The sequence below is a fragment of the Myotis nattereri genome, assembly GCF_964212035.1.
Source record: "Myotis nattereri genome assembly, chromosome: 6".
Lineage (NCBI taxonomy): Eukaryota > Metazoa > Chordata > Mammalia > Chiroptera > Vespertilionidae > Myotis > Myotis nattereri.
Genome location: NC_138081.1, coordinates 84161396 through 84177978, shown reverse-complemented (window position 1 = coordinate 84177978; position 16583 = coordinate 84161396). Strand labels below are relative to the sequence as shown.

Sequence of the window (16583 nt, the reverse complement as noted above, 5' to 3'; positions counted from 1 at the left end):
TGCTATCAGTGCTTTGTCTGATGAGCAAGGAGAGCCATTGATGAGATTTTCCTGCCCTTAGAATCATACCTCCTCATGTGAGGCCAGCCTTGCTCACCGGCAGTAAACTGACGGTAATTAGTGGCTCACCAATGTATTTCTTATATTAGAAGCCCACTGTGGTGTGTAAAGGCGTATATAAACAAATCAGAGGGGGACTATAAAATCATAATGAGTTGGAACCACTGAAAGAGAACTGAAATGGTAATTAAATGAGGGGGAGGAACACTCCTGTTCTCCTAGATACTCCAGGTTTCCCACGAGTGGCATTAAACTCCTCTGTGGTTTATCTGGTAGCCAAGCCAGTATGTTTCTTGCTGATTTCCAAGCTGTGCTCATCCAAAACTCAATACTATCATCTGTATCCAAATTTCTAACTTGGAAAAGTAGGTGAAATTCATGTTAGAAATTTTCTTTTTCTGAATTTGAATTTACTTGGATTTTTGCAGTCTTATGTTCCCTTCATTTTAGAGTGTAGTTAGTTTTACCAGTTGGATAAGTTAACAATACTGTGTTAGGAGAGAAAAAACATAGGATTTTTAGGTTTGTAGAGATAGATTCAAGTACTTTGCTAATTATTTCTTGATCTTGGGACATCACTTAATTTCACTAAGCCTCAGTGATGTCACTTATAAATGATAGTGATAATAGAAATACTCTGTTTGGTTCTGAAAAGTATAGGTAGAACAATAGTTATAAAGATGTTAGCATGTGCTCAGAATATAGTGGGCCCTCCCACAATGCTAGCTATACCTGAACATTAAACACTAATCACTAGCTTTTCCTTTTCTACCTCCCAGTCATTGCCAGGGTTAGTTAGGCAATCAGTGTTTTGAGGTTTAAACATTGAAAAATAAAAAAGTAAAGCACAAATGCAGTTGAATTTTTTTCTAGTTTATATTTTCCCAAATGGTAATAATTGTGTCATCAGTAATTAATTAAATTATTTCATTATGAGATAGTTGACACAGTGTCTTTTACTCTCATACTAGTGTAAGTTGTGTGAGAAGAAGATAATCTGGGATTTAGGTTGAAAATCAGGAAACTTGGATAGAAAAGAAGAAAGGATCTGTGAAGAACACCAATCATAGCCAAGTTCTGACTCCCAAATTACTCAGTCCAACTAGATTTTATTTCTACACATGGATAGAATTGGCAAGCCTTTTAAGTGACACTTTGATTCAGTTTTGTGCCTTTTGAAATTGTTTTGGGGCAAACCTTGTCTTCAAATTTGTGTCATCCCCAATCCATATCTTATTCCCTTTGGGGGTTCTTTTTCTGTTGCTGCCTTCACAACCATTCATCTTCCTCTGCCACATATTGCACCTAGTACTCTGCTTCAGAGGTAAGCTTCATTGAATGCTACATACAATACCTTTTCATGGAGCATAAAGCTATTCCCAAGGATGCCATGGTAAAGAGACCAATTGCTTTAAGGTTCCTATTTAACTGTATTTTAAGTTTACTACAATATTTTGAAACAACATTTCTCTCTAGCTGGTATGTGCTACTGTTCCTTTTTATTTCGATTTTAATTTTCAGTACAGTAAGTTTTTCCTTTTTTAGTAAAGTTAGTAATGTCTCCTTTTTATTTATTTTTTATTCTCACTGATATCATTTTTATATGTTAGTCAGTAAATTATTTTTGATAATGATGAGTTTATCATGTATCACCTCTTCTGGCACTCATCTGCCAAAGGAAGATTCATCAACATTGGGCAGCATTAACTTTTTCTTATATCCAGTAACATAGCCAATCAGCCTAGGCCAAAGATTCTGGACTATGGAAGGATAGTCTGTGTTTCCAAGCATAGCCGAAACATCCATAAAGCCAGCAAAAAGTTGGAGGTCAATGTGTAGCTATCCTAATGATATTTTTATGACATGATTTTTAGCTGTATTTCTGTCAAGAAACACTTAACTGGAAGTTAACTTTTAGTTGTGAAGATGATAATTGGACAATTCCAGGAAGGTCTCTAATGGGTTCTAAGCTATTTAATATCTTCAGATGAAATTGGAAGGAATGACTGCTGCTCAAACAGGGATCCTAGAAGACTCCCAACTCCCCTAGAGTTGTGGGTAAGACAGAATCTTAGAGACCAAAGATAATTTCTTATTCACCATCTCCCAAATAGTGAATGGCTTCTTAATTTCCTCACCGTTACTTAAACATGGAAGAATACAGGATACTCATTAATCTAGTACGGGTTGAGGTATTCACTTTGTCCTTTGACAAATGCTAATTTAACTGCCTATTTACACAGAAAACATCTAAATGGACTATTTTTAAGCAATGATAACTTATTCATATTTATATTTAAAATATCTGAGGTGAAGGGATCACAGAGGTCATCTGGTTTTCAGTGATGTTCCCAGGAAGCAGTTAACCACCAATTTGTATAGGGCAGTGATGGCGAACCTTTTGAGCTCGGCGTGCCAGCATTTTGAAAAACCCTAACTTAACTCTGGTGTCGTGTCACATATAGAAATTTTTTGATATTTGCAACCATAGTAAAACAAAGACATATTTTTGATATTTATTTTACATATTTAAATGCCACTTAACAAAGAAAAATCAACCAAAAAAATGAGTTCGTGTGTCACTGCTGACACGCGTTCCATAGGTTCGCCATCACTGGTATAGGGGATTCTCCTTCATCATCGTTGTCATAGTTGTCATTATCATCATCATCATCATCAATATGTTTTTTGAGAACCTTCAATGAGCCAGGAGTTTACTCATCATATCTCATTTCTCTCTCTTCAGTATGGTTACAACTATGTTTAGGTGTCTCCTTTCGTCTGTGGCACCAACACTGAACACTGTCAGCATTTTGACTGACAAGACCAGATGGAAGCAGGTATCTCCCTTGTTGAGATACAGTAATTCTCTTTAGATAACCTAGGACCATTCTGATCATTTCATAATTATGAAATTTGATACTCAGACCATTGTTGCTTTTTCCTCAAGAAGTTTGAAATGTCATAGAGAAGAGGGCTTAAGGTGAGATACCAAAAGCATGCCTATTGAAATGTTCCTCCAGTTCTAAACTGATCTCGTCATCATTGCTCTTCCCAGAGTTTAGGTCATTAAACAGATAGAGATCCACTGTATAGTCTCCATGTATATTTTATACATATACATATTCATATACATAACACATACTTATTCTGGTGATGTCGTCTCACTTATGGTTTCTTGAAATATGGTGTTGTAGTATGTGCTGCAGACACAGGTGACGTATATATTCTACATTTTCCTTATCTTCTAATCGAACAGCTCTGAAAGAGAAAAAAATGTTAATACAGTTTTAGCATCTTCTTTTAACATTAGTTGTTTTTGCAACTAGTATTCCAATACAACTCTCTAGTGTCTTCAGAAAAATTTGGCCCTATATTTCCACCATCATCCTTGGAACAGCACATTCCATCCAATGAAATACACTGAAATTTTTCATCTTGTCTACTAATGTTGACATACCTAAGATGTGCCAATTTACTTTTGCATATGTCTTACTAGTAGAATCAATTTTGCTTTAGTTTCCCTATTATCTCTGAACAAAATTATGTTATTTGTATCATTTGCTCACAAAGGCATTATGTACTTATTTCGTTGAAAATGTCTTCCCAACAATATTGAGTGTTTACTGCCGGGGTCCAACCCCAGCAGGTCCAGGGGTTCCCAAAGGCGTAGATGGAGTCAGCGAAGAAGGAAGGACACGGAGACAGTGTTCAGTTGATCAGCAGCCTAGCCAGGATCTCCAGCCAGGATCTCCAGCCAAGTTCTGGTCTGGATCTCCAGAGAGGTTCTGCTGTTTATTGTCTTGTTACATCCGTATTTATCCCAGTTGATTTTAATCCTGTCAATTTCTATTACAAAGGTTAGGGCGTTTCTTATCTCCATTCCAGGGAGTAAAGATTATGTAGCTTAAGCATGATTGTTTGTAGTGATTAACTACCCGCCTGGCACTTAGTTAAGGAGTTTCATCCCCTCCCTGACTTCAGGGAAAAATTCCTACCTGGGGAAACAACCTTTCTAGGAGAGGCATCCCCTCCCTGACTTCAGGGAAAAATTCCTACCTGGGGAAACAACCTTTCTCGGAGAGGTGACCTTGGTTAAAACACACAGCGCTAAGGGGAGCAAACATATTAAGAACAGTATGCTATATACGCCAGGTCCCTTGAAACATATGCTGTGCAGATGTTTCTTTCCTGCAGCGACTGTGTCAAGCAGCAAGGATGGACCGGCTTCCGGCAGTTTACATTCAACAGAACATTTTAAAACTGCGCTTTCTTTCTCAAATGTTTCATTAAAAATAAATGAGAGTCTCTATTATATGTGACTTTTATACAACCTTAAACTTAGTTTTACTCCTAAAATGGTAGGGTATTTTGATTACATTTTCCATTTCTTTCATTGAAATATAACTAACATACAACACTGTATTAGTTTTAGTGTACAACATAATGTCAGTTACTTTCAGTGAACAGTTTTGGTTAAGGAATACCATTATGGCTCCTACCTCAAAAACTAAAGGCATCTTGTGACTCTATTGAACTAGATAAGCTATTTCTTTTATCACCTCCCAACTTTCATATGTATAGAGTGTCTGAATGACTCTCTCAATACAGTTTTTAAAGTTAATGTGATATTTAAACTCTGAGAGAGCTACTAGCCATGATGACAATTGACTTTTATTGGTTGTCTTTCACCCTGCCTGAATATCTTCTGCTCTTCCAACTTTACTAAAACATTAGACTCTTTTGAACTTGGGTAACTTCTTGGTAAGTTTGCCCTGAAAAAAACTACCAGTTTCCAGAGGTCAATTTATAATGGGAATTATTGGTGAAGCCAGCGTTGGCATTTGGTTCGGTTCATTTCCCAGCATTAAGTAGATAATACAAGTTTGCATGTACATCTACTTTTATTCAATCTTTGAAAAAGTGTTTAATACAGTCATGCTCAGTGATGCAGCACAATACTTAAAGGCCAGTATAAAGATATGTTTCTGATCCTCTGCAAAGCTTTTCTGACTCAGTAGGCTGTGAACGTTCACAATAGCCCTAAAGGTAATCCTCCATGAGTTATTGTAGATTGATACCTGCACCTGGATTATTCATAGCAAAAAAAAACCTTGCAGCATGCTCCCTAATAGTGGAATAGTATGGGATCAGAATAACCTGGTAGACACCAGAGATGATACATCAACCCCATTAAATTGATATGTAAGACCTTCATTAATAGCACTGTTATAATCATATTGGAATCCTTTGCTGAAGCAATGTCAAATTATATAAATGGAATAAGATGCAAAAGATCACATAAGATATCTACAACTTAAAAGTATATTCAGTAAGGGCATAATATCCATCTGTTTAAATTCATATTAAAAAAGGATGGGTTAATAGAATCTGAATTATGAATTCAGAACAAAAATAGTTTATTTGATTTCATTGAATTATAGAACTAATATGTTGGAGAATGAGATAATTGTAGATTTAAAAAAATAGTGTTTGCCAGCCCCAATCTCCACCCCAGTCAAAAAGTGTTGAATAATGATTAGATATTATATCAACATCAAAAACTATTGTGGACTTCAATTCAGTCTAAGGGCTCAGAATTAAATTATGTCTTTGTAGATAATAAAATAAAGATATCAACCTTGTTTAAATGTATTTAAAATTTTTAAATTATAATACAAAAGTTTTTAACATTAATAACAGTACACTGAAATGTATAATCTTTAAACTTTTTATCTGAGAAAATTGTAAATCAGAAACAATTGTGCAGAATAATACAGTGAGAGCCTGTGTACTCTTTACCCAGTTTCCCCCAATGGAAACATCTTGCAAAACTATAGTACAGCATCAATATTAGGATCCTGACATTGATGCAGTCGTGTCCAAACAATTCCATCACCACAAGAATCCCTCAGGCTGCCTTTTTACTGCCACCTTGACTTCCCTGTAATCAACCACCTTTCTTAGTCCTTGAACACAAATCTGTTCCTCATTTCTATAATTTTGTCATGTCAAGAATATTCTAAAAATAGAATCATACAGTATATAAATTTTTGGTAGTCTTTCCTTGGGTTCCAAGATTACTAGCCAACCTACCTTCTTTCTGCCTTTCAGATTCTCCCTACATTTGTTATATATATATATATATATATATATATATATATATATATATATATATATAATGCCCAAGGGTTTTAATTATACTTAGTGGGGGAGTTACAGAAAAGTACATTTATTCCAACTTCCTGGAAACAGAAGTTCAAATGATAGAATTTTAGACACTAAGGTTGTCATACTTTCAATTACTACAATTGAATCTTTTAAAACACTTACCAATAGACTTCAATTACCTCTTACCTATTAGCTTCTAAGTGAATTTCTGGGATATACCATCATAATTTGGTTTGTAGATTTTTTTTAAAAAGTATTTCAACCTGATTTAGTTATAGAGAGAAAATATATCCTTTCAGCCAGTAATGATATCAAGATGATATGTAATTACCTATCAGGTGAATCAGAAGTGAACAAATCATATTAGATGTATCAAGGTGAAAAGATGAATAAAAAGAAACAGATTTAGGCTTAGCTCAGCTTTGAATGCCAAAGGCTAAAACAACTGGAATACTTTGAGTTTTTCAAAGTGAATAATTGTATATTTGCCTAGCATAGTGTCTTTCATTATTATTCTAGCCACCTTTTAAAAGGAACAAAATAAAATAATTGTATTTTAACTCCAGACACTCAGATTTACTGTGACAACATAAGTCACAGTGGTTTGCTTTGGGCATCATCACTACTCTTCACTTTGCCCAAACTTCTCAGAGCTGGGCCATCTGCTCCTCCATGAATAATAATTTACACCTTCCCAGAGCTTTTCTGAGATCTGCTTGGAAGATGTCTTCTCCTTTCCTCTCTCAAAGTCCTTCCATCTCTTGAGGTTTTATCTCCAATGTGCCAATCTGCACCTTACCCTGATAATTAATTGCCAGCTCTTGGGGGAGACAGAAATTGTGTTCCGTCTTAAAGGATGAGTTAAAATTGTTCAGAGGTGCAAGGCTGGACAGGCAGGGGAGGGAGAAGGCATAGGGCATTCACATGCTTTGTTGGTAGAATAGGCTAATGAGTTAAAGAACAGAGGAGGAAAACTACCTGATATATTTCAGCAAACCACCAAACAGCTTACTACTGGCATCAATTTTGAGACTAGGAGTGGTGGGAAATGAGGCTAGAAGGGGAGCTAAGTGTAACATTAGGAAGGGTTTGTATTCCATGAAAAATATCATACTTTTTTAGTAATCACTTAGTAGACATTCGATTTTTTTTGTTTGTCACTTAGTAGACATTCAATTTTCTTCCTTCCTTCTGACACTTATCTCAATTTACTTCAAATTATAATTGCATGTGTATCTTTGCTACAAGATTTCAAATTCCTTTAGGATAGGATTGGTATCCAAAACAGTGGCTCTAACCGGGGGAAATTTAAGGGATATATGGCAATTTCTGCTGACATTTTTATTGTCCCAAATGTCATCTGTCTTGATGGTAGGATATTACTAAACATCCTATAATGCACAAGAGAGCTCACAAAATATTGCTTAACCAAAATATCAGTGATGCTGAGGTTGGAAATCCTAGCTTAGTTCATCTTTGCAGCCAGGTAGCAAATGAGCAGAGTTGCACATTATGGGAGACAGAGTTGTCAGAAATGATTTGAAACCCCTCTTCTGTAGGTGAGTTTTATAAATCACCATGAGGGAGTAAAAATTAATTGGAAATTTATATGGTGTAGGAAAATTAGAAGATAACAGAGGTTTATGAATCTTGATTAATTTGGGAAAAACAAATTTTCATTTGTATTTAGAGGCGACCAATTTAAAAGCTAAAGTTCTCTTAATCAGCAAGCTTTTGTAATGAAATGCAGCAGGATTTACTTTTCTATCAAAGCCGCTCCCTTGATAGTTAAAGAATGCAACCAAACACAATTAAAAGATCACTGGTAAGCAGAATACAGCGCCTTCCCTGAATTCTGGGAGAGTGGTGCAGTTAATAATCTAGGAGCTTAATGAAAAGTTGAACTTTTTTGGTCCTGAATCTATCAATATTGCTTACCTACATTTTTATATCCAAAAGTGATGAAATAGTAAGAGTCAAAAAAAAAATTGTGATTTTGTAAAAAAAATAAAAATAAAAAAAATGTTTTATCGATAATTCAAGTAACAAATATTTAAAACTGAAAAGTAGAGATAAATTATTAATAAATCTGTAGCAATTAGCCATGGATGGTAAGGACTTCATGTGGAGGAAGGGAAGCAGCTATAGACATGACTGGGGCATTTAATCAAACCATTGCCTCTTTACCTAGCTATAATCATATCCAAGTACCAATGACAGAGTATCCATGTTGTCAGGCCACTCAATGATTAGAGATTTTTATGGGTCCTGGTGAATAAAAGATTAAGAAGTGTTAGTATAATCTATTTTTCCAGTACCCATGAAAATGCTAAAATCACCATATGACTTTGGTCAAATCAAAATTTCCACTAAAACCAAATGGGAGACACTGGTTTTTAATAATACTCTATACTTGAAAAATCAGTCCTGTAAAAGCAATGATCCTGATGTTTCTATTATATAAGAAAATAGTTCTTACTATCACTATTTTATTGCCAATAGCAACATATAATTCAATGAAAAAAATGCTGGAGGTTGATTTTTTTTTAAAGAAAACTAACTCTGCTAATTCAACATCAGTGGTGGTATCCTTATTTAGCTGTTTATTTGTGCACTGGTTCAGATACTGCATTTGGGGGGGGGGGGGGGCGGGCGGTGCGGGTACACATTCCCTCTCATCCGGGATCTGAAAGCAAAAGCCCTTGAAGAATATGTTGCACAGCCTTCTCTCCCATCCATTCCTCCAGGAGCAGGGTCACTGCTTCTGAGCCAGGATAGCCAGTGCTTCATCCCACGCCGGTTCTCTTTGGAAGAGAGTTTGAAACTGTCGCATGGTACTTTCTCCTTCAAACCCAAATTAGAGATTTCCTAAAGTTTCCTTTAACTGGACCCCCCTTTGTCTCCAAATAGATCTGGGCTCATTACATCACTATCAGTGTCCCATCCGACTTAAAATCCTCCGCTCACATCTTCCAGAAGGATCGCTGCCAGCTAATACAAGATCTTCAGTAGGCTCATCACGCGGGGACCTGTTCCTCAGCTTCCCGATGGGAGGCTGCAGCCTTTCCTAAGGTCCCCTCCCTTCCCCACACCAAATGCTGTCGTGGGGGGTCAGGACTCAACGCTTTTCTGAAATGCCATCGTGAATAATCTTCATCACCGTTCTGAGGACATGCTTTTAAAGATTATTTAACTGGATTATTTTGGGTAATAATTTTTCCACTTATCAGGAATGATATTAGTTTGCTTCCTTCCAGCAGTGCTCATAACTTGACTAAATAAATAGACTGATATGAGGGAATGCAATCTAAGGGGACAGGTATCACAGGACTTTGCCATGCTCCTGTACAGGGACCCATTTCAGTCAGTGAAGACTTGCCTGCCCATAGGGGCCTTTTTGCGGTATGTTTCAGAAAAGACAACGTGATGTGTGCAATCCTGACTTTAGTGCATTGGGATACTCATCACCCACAGGCGTCCACCTCATCCTAATTAGACTTGGTTTGCTCGGTTCCTGTTCGAGGTCTAAATAAGAGGTCTTTTTACTGATAGAGTGTTCATGCCACATACCATGGAATCTCCTTAATATTTTTCCCTGAAAGCGTTTTTATGCTAGTCAGTGGCTCATGTAGGTAAATCAGAAGTTGATTGCCACAAATGCAAATGTTATTGCATTAATGAGTGGCCATAATTCCTTTTCCCTTTTCCTGCATCTACAATAGCTTGTTTTAGATTGCCTGGCAATTAGCAAGTCTTACACATAATTGCAGGTCAGAGGACAATATTTATCAGGCAGATAGACGTCACTGGAATCGGGAATCCACACTGGAGTCAGGATCCCGTCTGATGGGCCATCTTGGAACACTAGACCCAGTCCTAAACTGCTGCCTTTGAAAAGTCACGCCCCCAGCGAGCTCCAGTTCTGTTGCCTTTGCCTCCTGTCTAAAGCACCTTTGTTTTGTTTCAGCTGGCAGGGTTCATCTACGCCTGCTATGTTGTGAAATGTATAACTGAAGAAGAGGACAGCTGTAAGTACTAAAGCTCTATTCGGTTTCTTTCAAGCTCAAAGCATCTTCCCACCTGCCTCCTGCCTAGCCTTCCTCATGCTCAGACAGTGTCCCCCAACATGTCATTAGAACAGGTGATAAGCCTTTCATATCCATAGGGCTCAAGTGTTTTCATAAAAGTATAGAGGATAGCAAAACAATGGGGAAGGATTCATTTTGAAAACATATTTCTTTTTTATTGGAAAGTACTGTTAAGATCTTATAACAATTCAAGTAGGAAATAGGAAGGGGCAACTGGAGATGGAAGTGGTTTTTAAAATTGGTTAACTTGACTGTTCTGTTTCTATAAACCTTTTATTAGGTTTCGATAACGAATCAGTTTTACCCAGGACTACAAGCCTTAACAATCAACAATAGTTCCTAAAACTCTCACAAGAATTAACTTCGGATTAATTCAAGAAGTTTGTCTTCAGGAACGCAAATTTTTATATTTCCTTTTTGTTCCTACTCTTGGATGCAAGTGGCTAGAACTCTGTGTCTGAGTCTCAGCGTTGAGTCCTATTGCTTGGTCCAGAGTTGAGACGGCGGTGCCCTCCTGCAGGCCTCGAGTGGCTCCACTGTCCTCTGCTCTTCCAAAAACAGCAGGTGCAAGGTTTCACTCCGCCCTTGCACCTAAGGATCTGAAAGAGGGGGATTGGGAAAAGACTTCGAGTCTCTCTGAGTGCTATCCTGGATTTACTCAGGAAAAAATCAAAATTGGGAATCATGCTTTTTGGTTTCCAAAAATATTCATAATGATGGGGTTTTGAGACAGAGGGAAAAAAAGTCAAGAATTCATTGCTCTGTTACAGGATGATTTGAGGAACACACAGTACATAGTTTATATTATTTTATGTATGAAAGGAAATGATGGCCCTTTTGCTAAAAAAGCATTTGTAAAACATTTTTCAGTGTATCAAGTGCTCTGTGAGGCTTTGGAGATTTTAAGATTGGTAGCACACAATCTTTTACCTCTAGGAATTTACCGTCTGGTAGGAAGAAGCAATGGTGTGGACAAATAAGTATAAAACCCTCCAGAGTGCATAGTGGGGGGAAATAGGAAAGGGACCGGGATAGTCGTTATAGAGAAGAATACTCTTACACTCTTGAGCTTGGTCTTGAAGATGAAAGATGACTAGGGTAGCCAATGTGGGAGTAAGGTGATTCCAGGTAAAAGGTGAGAAAGCACCAAGGCATCTCATAGCTAGTCATGTTGGGAACACAGAAGCCAAGTTAATATGACTGGGTTGTGTCCTGTGCTAGAGGTGGGCATCCAGAGAAGATTAGAAAAGAGAGCATGGATGAGACAGTAGAAAAATGGTGTGACAGAGTGAGGAATTTGGTCCTTATTTTGTATAGCATGATGGCAAGTCAATTGGCAGGTAGCTTATAAAAACAGAATAATATAATCAAATTTTTACTTGAGAAAAATCCCAGTGGTGTCAGTGTGAAGGAAAGACCAGAAGCAGTGGTACAGATTAGAGTAAGGGAGACTTGTTAGACCTAACGACAATGACTGAGATATGAGATCATGAGGTCTGGACTGTGTTGTAGAGGGACAGCATAGATATGACAGGAGACATGCTGAAACAGAGTGCTTAATGGGCTATGGGCGGTACTGTGTAAGGGACAATGAAGACACTGATAGGTTCCTGGGTTTCTGGTATAAGTGAATGGGTACATGGAAATGTCACTTGAGGAAAATAGAATGGGAATGTGAAAATGGGTTTCATTTGAACAGGTTTAGATGAAGATGCCTAATGAATATGCAAGCGAAGACATCTATGAGTACTTGTCTTATGCACAAAAGATGTATTCCAAGGTAGGAAGGGTAATAGATTAATGGATTCTTAAATGCATGGACCCCACAAACTATGGACATGCATTCAGATATTACCATGCAGTGTTTTTGTGTCAAATCTTTAATGAAAGTAAAGTCTACAGTAAATTTCATATGAGAGTTGAGTTCCTTTGGCTATAATGATTCGTTTCATTTCACAATGACACCAGTGCATTTTTTACTTCAGAAAATACTGACACGCCAACTCTCCTAGACAGATAATCAGTATCTCTCAAGAATAGTATCTCCCAGAGGGGACCCTAGAAATACTGGTACCATAAGATATACTGCTCAAAACTAGATCCCAAAGCCAAATAAGTTTGACAGTGGAAATTTAGAATGTACATTTACAGAGTCACATCTTTGTGACCACTGCAATAAAGAAGGATATTCAATTTTTCTTAATCCACGATTGAGCCGTATTACATTGGATGACATATAGTGAGGCCAAATGCAGATCACAGCGAGAAGCCACAAATAGTTTTGCAGTTTTATTGTACTCATAGTGTCCTGGGGCGAACACTTCATGCCACATAGGGCCACACAGGAAGCGCCAGGGTAGATCACAAGGCAGAGAGAGAGAGAGCAAACTATAGGCAAGCACCTTTACTGTGTTTTTTTCCATCTAAGAAATGGGCAAGGCAGGCTAAGCAGGTTGAGTACTAGCTAGCTAACTGCAAAAGTGGCACCTTGTGAAGTGCATGTTCACTTGACTATTAGAGAATATAGTTTGGGGCTATCTAAATACCACATGATCTCACTCATTTGTGGAATATAAAGAACATTATAAACTATTGAACAAAAATGGATACAGAGGCAAAGAAGCATAGAACAGACTGTCAAACTACAGCAGGAAGTCAGGGAAGGTTGGGGGACTAAGAGATCAACCGAAGGACTTGTATGCATGCATATAAGCATAACCAATGGACACAAGACACTGGGGAGGGGGGGTGAGGGCAAGTGCTGGGGAGTAGGGGAGGCCAGGGGGAGATCAATGGGGGGGGAGACATTTATTACTATTTATAATACCTTAAACAATAAAATCTAAAAATAAATAAAGTCTCCAGGTATTTTAGGTGAGCAAGGGCTTACTTGGGATCAGCCAGTGGTCATTTTGTAGATGTTAAGACATCAATTTACAAAAGTTAAAAGTATAATAATATCCCAAACACCTGAACACAGAATGCTTTTTCATAAGAAGTCTTAATATTCCAGAGAATTGGAGTTCCAGAAAACACATTTTAGGGAATTCACCATAGATCTAGTTTTGGCCAAAACCAAATATGTTTTGAAAGATCAGGTTTATCTTTCAAGCATCTAATCAACTATTTTCCCAGAGACTCTAAAATAATGCTTATGTCTTTATATGTATTTTGACCACAATACTTTATCTTCCTTTATTAACCCAACTTCTCATAGGCAAGTTTTATCATTTTAGTCTTTTTGCTCAGTGGACAAGATATGAATTACTTTTCTTATTTTTATATCCAAGTAGAATTACCTTGGAGTTCACAGGACTAAACAGCGTGCAGGAGATGCTCCTCTGGGCTACTTCTCTGTCCAGACAGTTATGAGTATAGAGTACAATGCTTTCATTTAATATTTTCATGTATTGTCATAGTCTTGGTCATTTGTATGTTCATCTCTAGACTCTGCCTAGAACACATGACTTCCAATGCTTAAGCGTAAAGGTTTGAAATTTTGGTCTAATTTTGGGTAATTATGTCACAGAGGAAATTATTTTGATCCTTTAAAAGCATCCTGGCTTGTTGAAAATCACACACACACACACACACACACACACACAGGCACGCACGTGCGTGTACTCACAGAAAGTAAGCCCTGATGTATGGGACAGGTTTAATGTCTGGGTCATCGGGGAAGGGCTGGGTCTTTGTCTGCTCCTGCCTGCTGTGGATTTGTAATGAAGCATCCTGATAGGAGTGTTGTGCAGGAGGAGGTGCTACCTACCCGCCGGCCTAGTGGGTTAAGTGTCCATCCCTCAGAGCCCCGATAGGAACAGAGAGCAGTTTGGGTTCTGTAACTGCTGAGCGAGGTAACAGCCCAAGTATGGCAACTGGAAGATTACAGTGTTCTTGGTGTCAGTATGAGGCTGGCCAGCCATGGGCTCAGTTTGGACACCTCACACCTCAGCAGCAAGTGTGGCAAGGGAGCTGCAGAGACCTCTGGTTGTGATGGAGAGGGTTCGGACTCAAACTTAGATGCGTGAAATAGCAATCAACCCTCATTGAACTAGAAGGAGTGAGATTGCAGGCACGTCACATGCCTGAGAATTTTGTTTTTCTTATTTCTCCTTTTAAACAGGATCTCATTTGCTTTTCTAGAGCCCAGTTTGATGAATAGTTATATGGACATTTGAATGCAAAGTTATTGATTTTTCCTATGAAGAAGCCTGGACCTTGAAGCTTATGTCTCTTAGCCTTTCATTAGCTAAACCAGAGCCACAGCCTTTCATTAGCTAAGCCAGAGCCACAGCCTGAGAGGTGGCTGGCTGTGCAGACTCACAGGACGCCACTGCCATCTGCTGTGCTTCCCGGGAGATAGCAGCCACCCTGGGAGCATAGGTGTCAAACAGAAAGATGGGACACTCCTGCCCCCAAGTATTCATCACCTGGGGCTGCAGTGGTAAAATACAAAAACTGGGCGGCTTAGCCAACAGAACTTTATTTTTGCACAGTTCATAAGTCTGGAAGTCCAAGATCAAGATCTTGGCAGGTTTGGTTTCTTCTACCTTGGCTTACAGACGACTGGCATCTTGTTTTGTCCTCACATGGAGTTTCTTCTCCGTGTGTACATGGCTTTGGTGTCTCTTATTCTTCTTATAAGGACACCAGACCTATTGAATTAGGGCCTCACACTTATGGCATCATTCAACCTTAAGTACCTCTTGGCCTCATCTCCAAATACAATAACATGGGAGGTAAGGCCTTTAATATATAAATTGGGGAAGAGAAGAGACACAATTCAGTTCATAACATCCCATATTCACACACGCACACACACACATACACACACACATACACACACACACACATCATGTGGCTCCCAGATATTTGAAAATATTTATGTGGCACAGAGTTGGGCTACCTTGGCTCACTGGCCCATCAGCTTCCTGTGGGTAAGAGGGTCCAGGCTACAGTGCCATCGGCCTCCTGAGCTCCATGCTCACTGTCTCCAGGCAGGAGCATAGGGTCAGCACCTACTGCTTGAGTCAGGGTGATCTGCCTTCCAATGAGAAGCTCCTCACCTGGGACCCTGCTCCAGAGGGTATGCCTTGACTCATGGACCCTATTTGAGTGGGACAACTATCCCAGCCTATCTTACCTAATAATAGACAAGCATGTAAATTGACTGTCCCTCTGCTATGCTCACCAGCCAATCAGGAGAGTATGCAAATTAACCCAACAAAGATGGCGGTTAATTTGCATACATAGGCCAAAGCAGCGGAGTGAAGACCAAAGGCTCCAACCGGAGAAGCGACGACTGAAGGCTCCAGCTGGAGCGAAGGCCTGGGTTCCGGGTACCAAAGGAAAACCGGTGCCGGCAGCCAGAGGAAGGGAAGGCCTATTGCACGAATTTCTTTGTGCAACGGGCCTCTAGTCCTATATAATAAAAGGCTAATATGCAAATTGTCCCCTCAACTGGAAGTTCAGCCCCTCCCCCCTGGCCGGCCTGGCCTGATCACCCCAATCAGGGAAGACCAGCCGGACCCCACCGGTGCATGAATTCATGCACCAGGCCTCTAGTTGTTTTAGATTTGTTCATGAAAAGGCAGCCGTGTGTCTTAGGGGCAAAGGCTTTCTCCAGGAAAGCAGACACCCCTTGCTGAGCCGTCTTTGTGGCTGGCTCTACACCACACAATCTGGTGCCAGCTGTGCTGAGTTTTCCTTATGACCTCTGGTCTTTTCAACTTGTTCTCTTTCACAATCGTCTGTGGAAGAAATAAGATGTTCTGAGATTCCTGGTCTGATGTGCCTTTTATTACATACTATGCAGCTCTTCTCTCATTTAATCCTCAGTTCTGCACCACAGTCAGATGCCTACTTCAGTGATAGGACTAAGAACATATGTCTCTGCTTCATTAGCATCGTTAGATAAAAAAAATCACTGATCCATAATAGAAAAAAACAATCATTTCATCTCTCAATTTTTATTATGCTTTCTTATAAACCTTTTGCTTCATGGCTAAGCTAAAACTAAACATCAGCCCTCTTTTTAAAAAGTGGGTCCATTTTTCTAAGTAGACACTATCTTTTCTAAAAGAGATCTGATGTGTTATTAAATATTCAAATAATCTGGAAAAGGTTATGGCATGTCATTTTAAAAATATATTCTAGGGGGCTTATTTTTTGAAAAAATGAATTCTAGATGTTTAAACATGTAGACGTACACATGCAGGAACCAAGCAACCAAGCACGAGTTCATAAAAACCTGTCCTGAATTCT

At 38.7% G+C, this 16583-nt stretch overlaps 1 protein-coding gene across 2 annotated transcripts in view; it reads left to right on the top strand.

The window, feature by feature from the left end:
* Positions 1–16583, top strand: part of NKAIN2 (sodium/potassium transporting ATPase interacting 2) — a gene marked incomplete at both ends in the record, with an annotated part of 791704 nt that overhangs the window by 752721 nt on the left and 22400 nt on the right. For both annotated transcript variants that reach the window (XM_081094748.1, XM_081094749.1), the window contains one exon: positions 10199–10259. In XM_081094748.1, coding sequence (XP_080950874.1) covers positions 10199–10259 — 61 coding nt within the window. The remainder of the gene's footprint in view (positions 1–10198; positions 10260–16583) is intronic.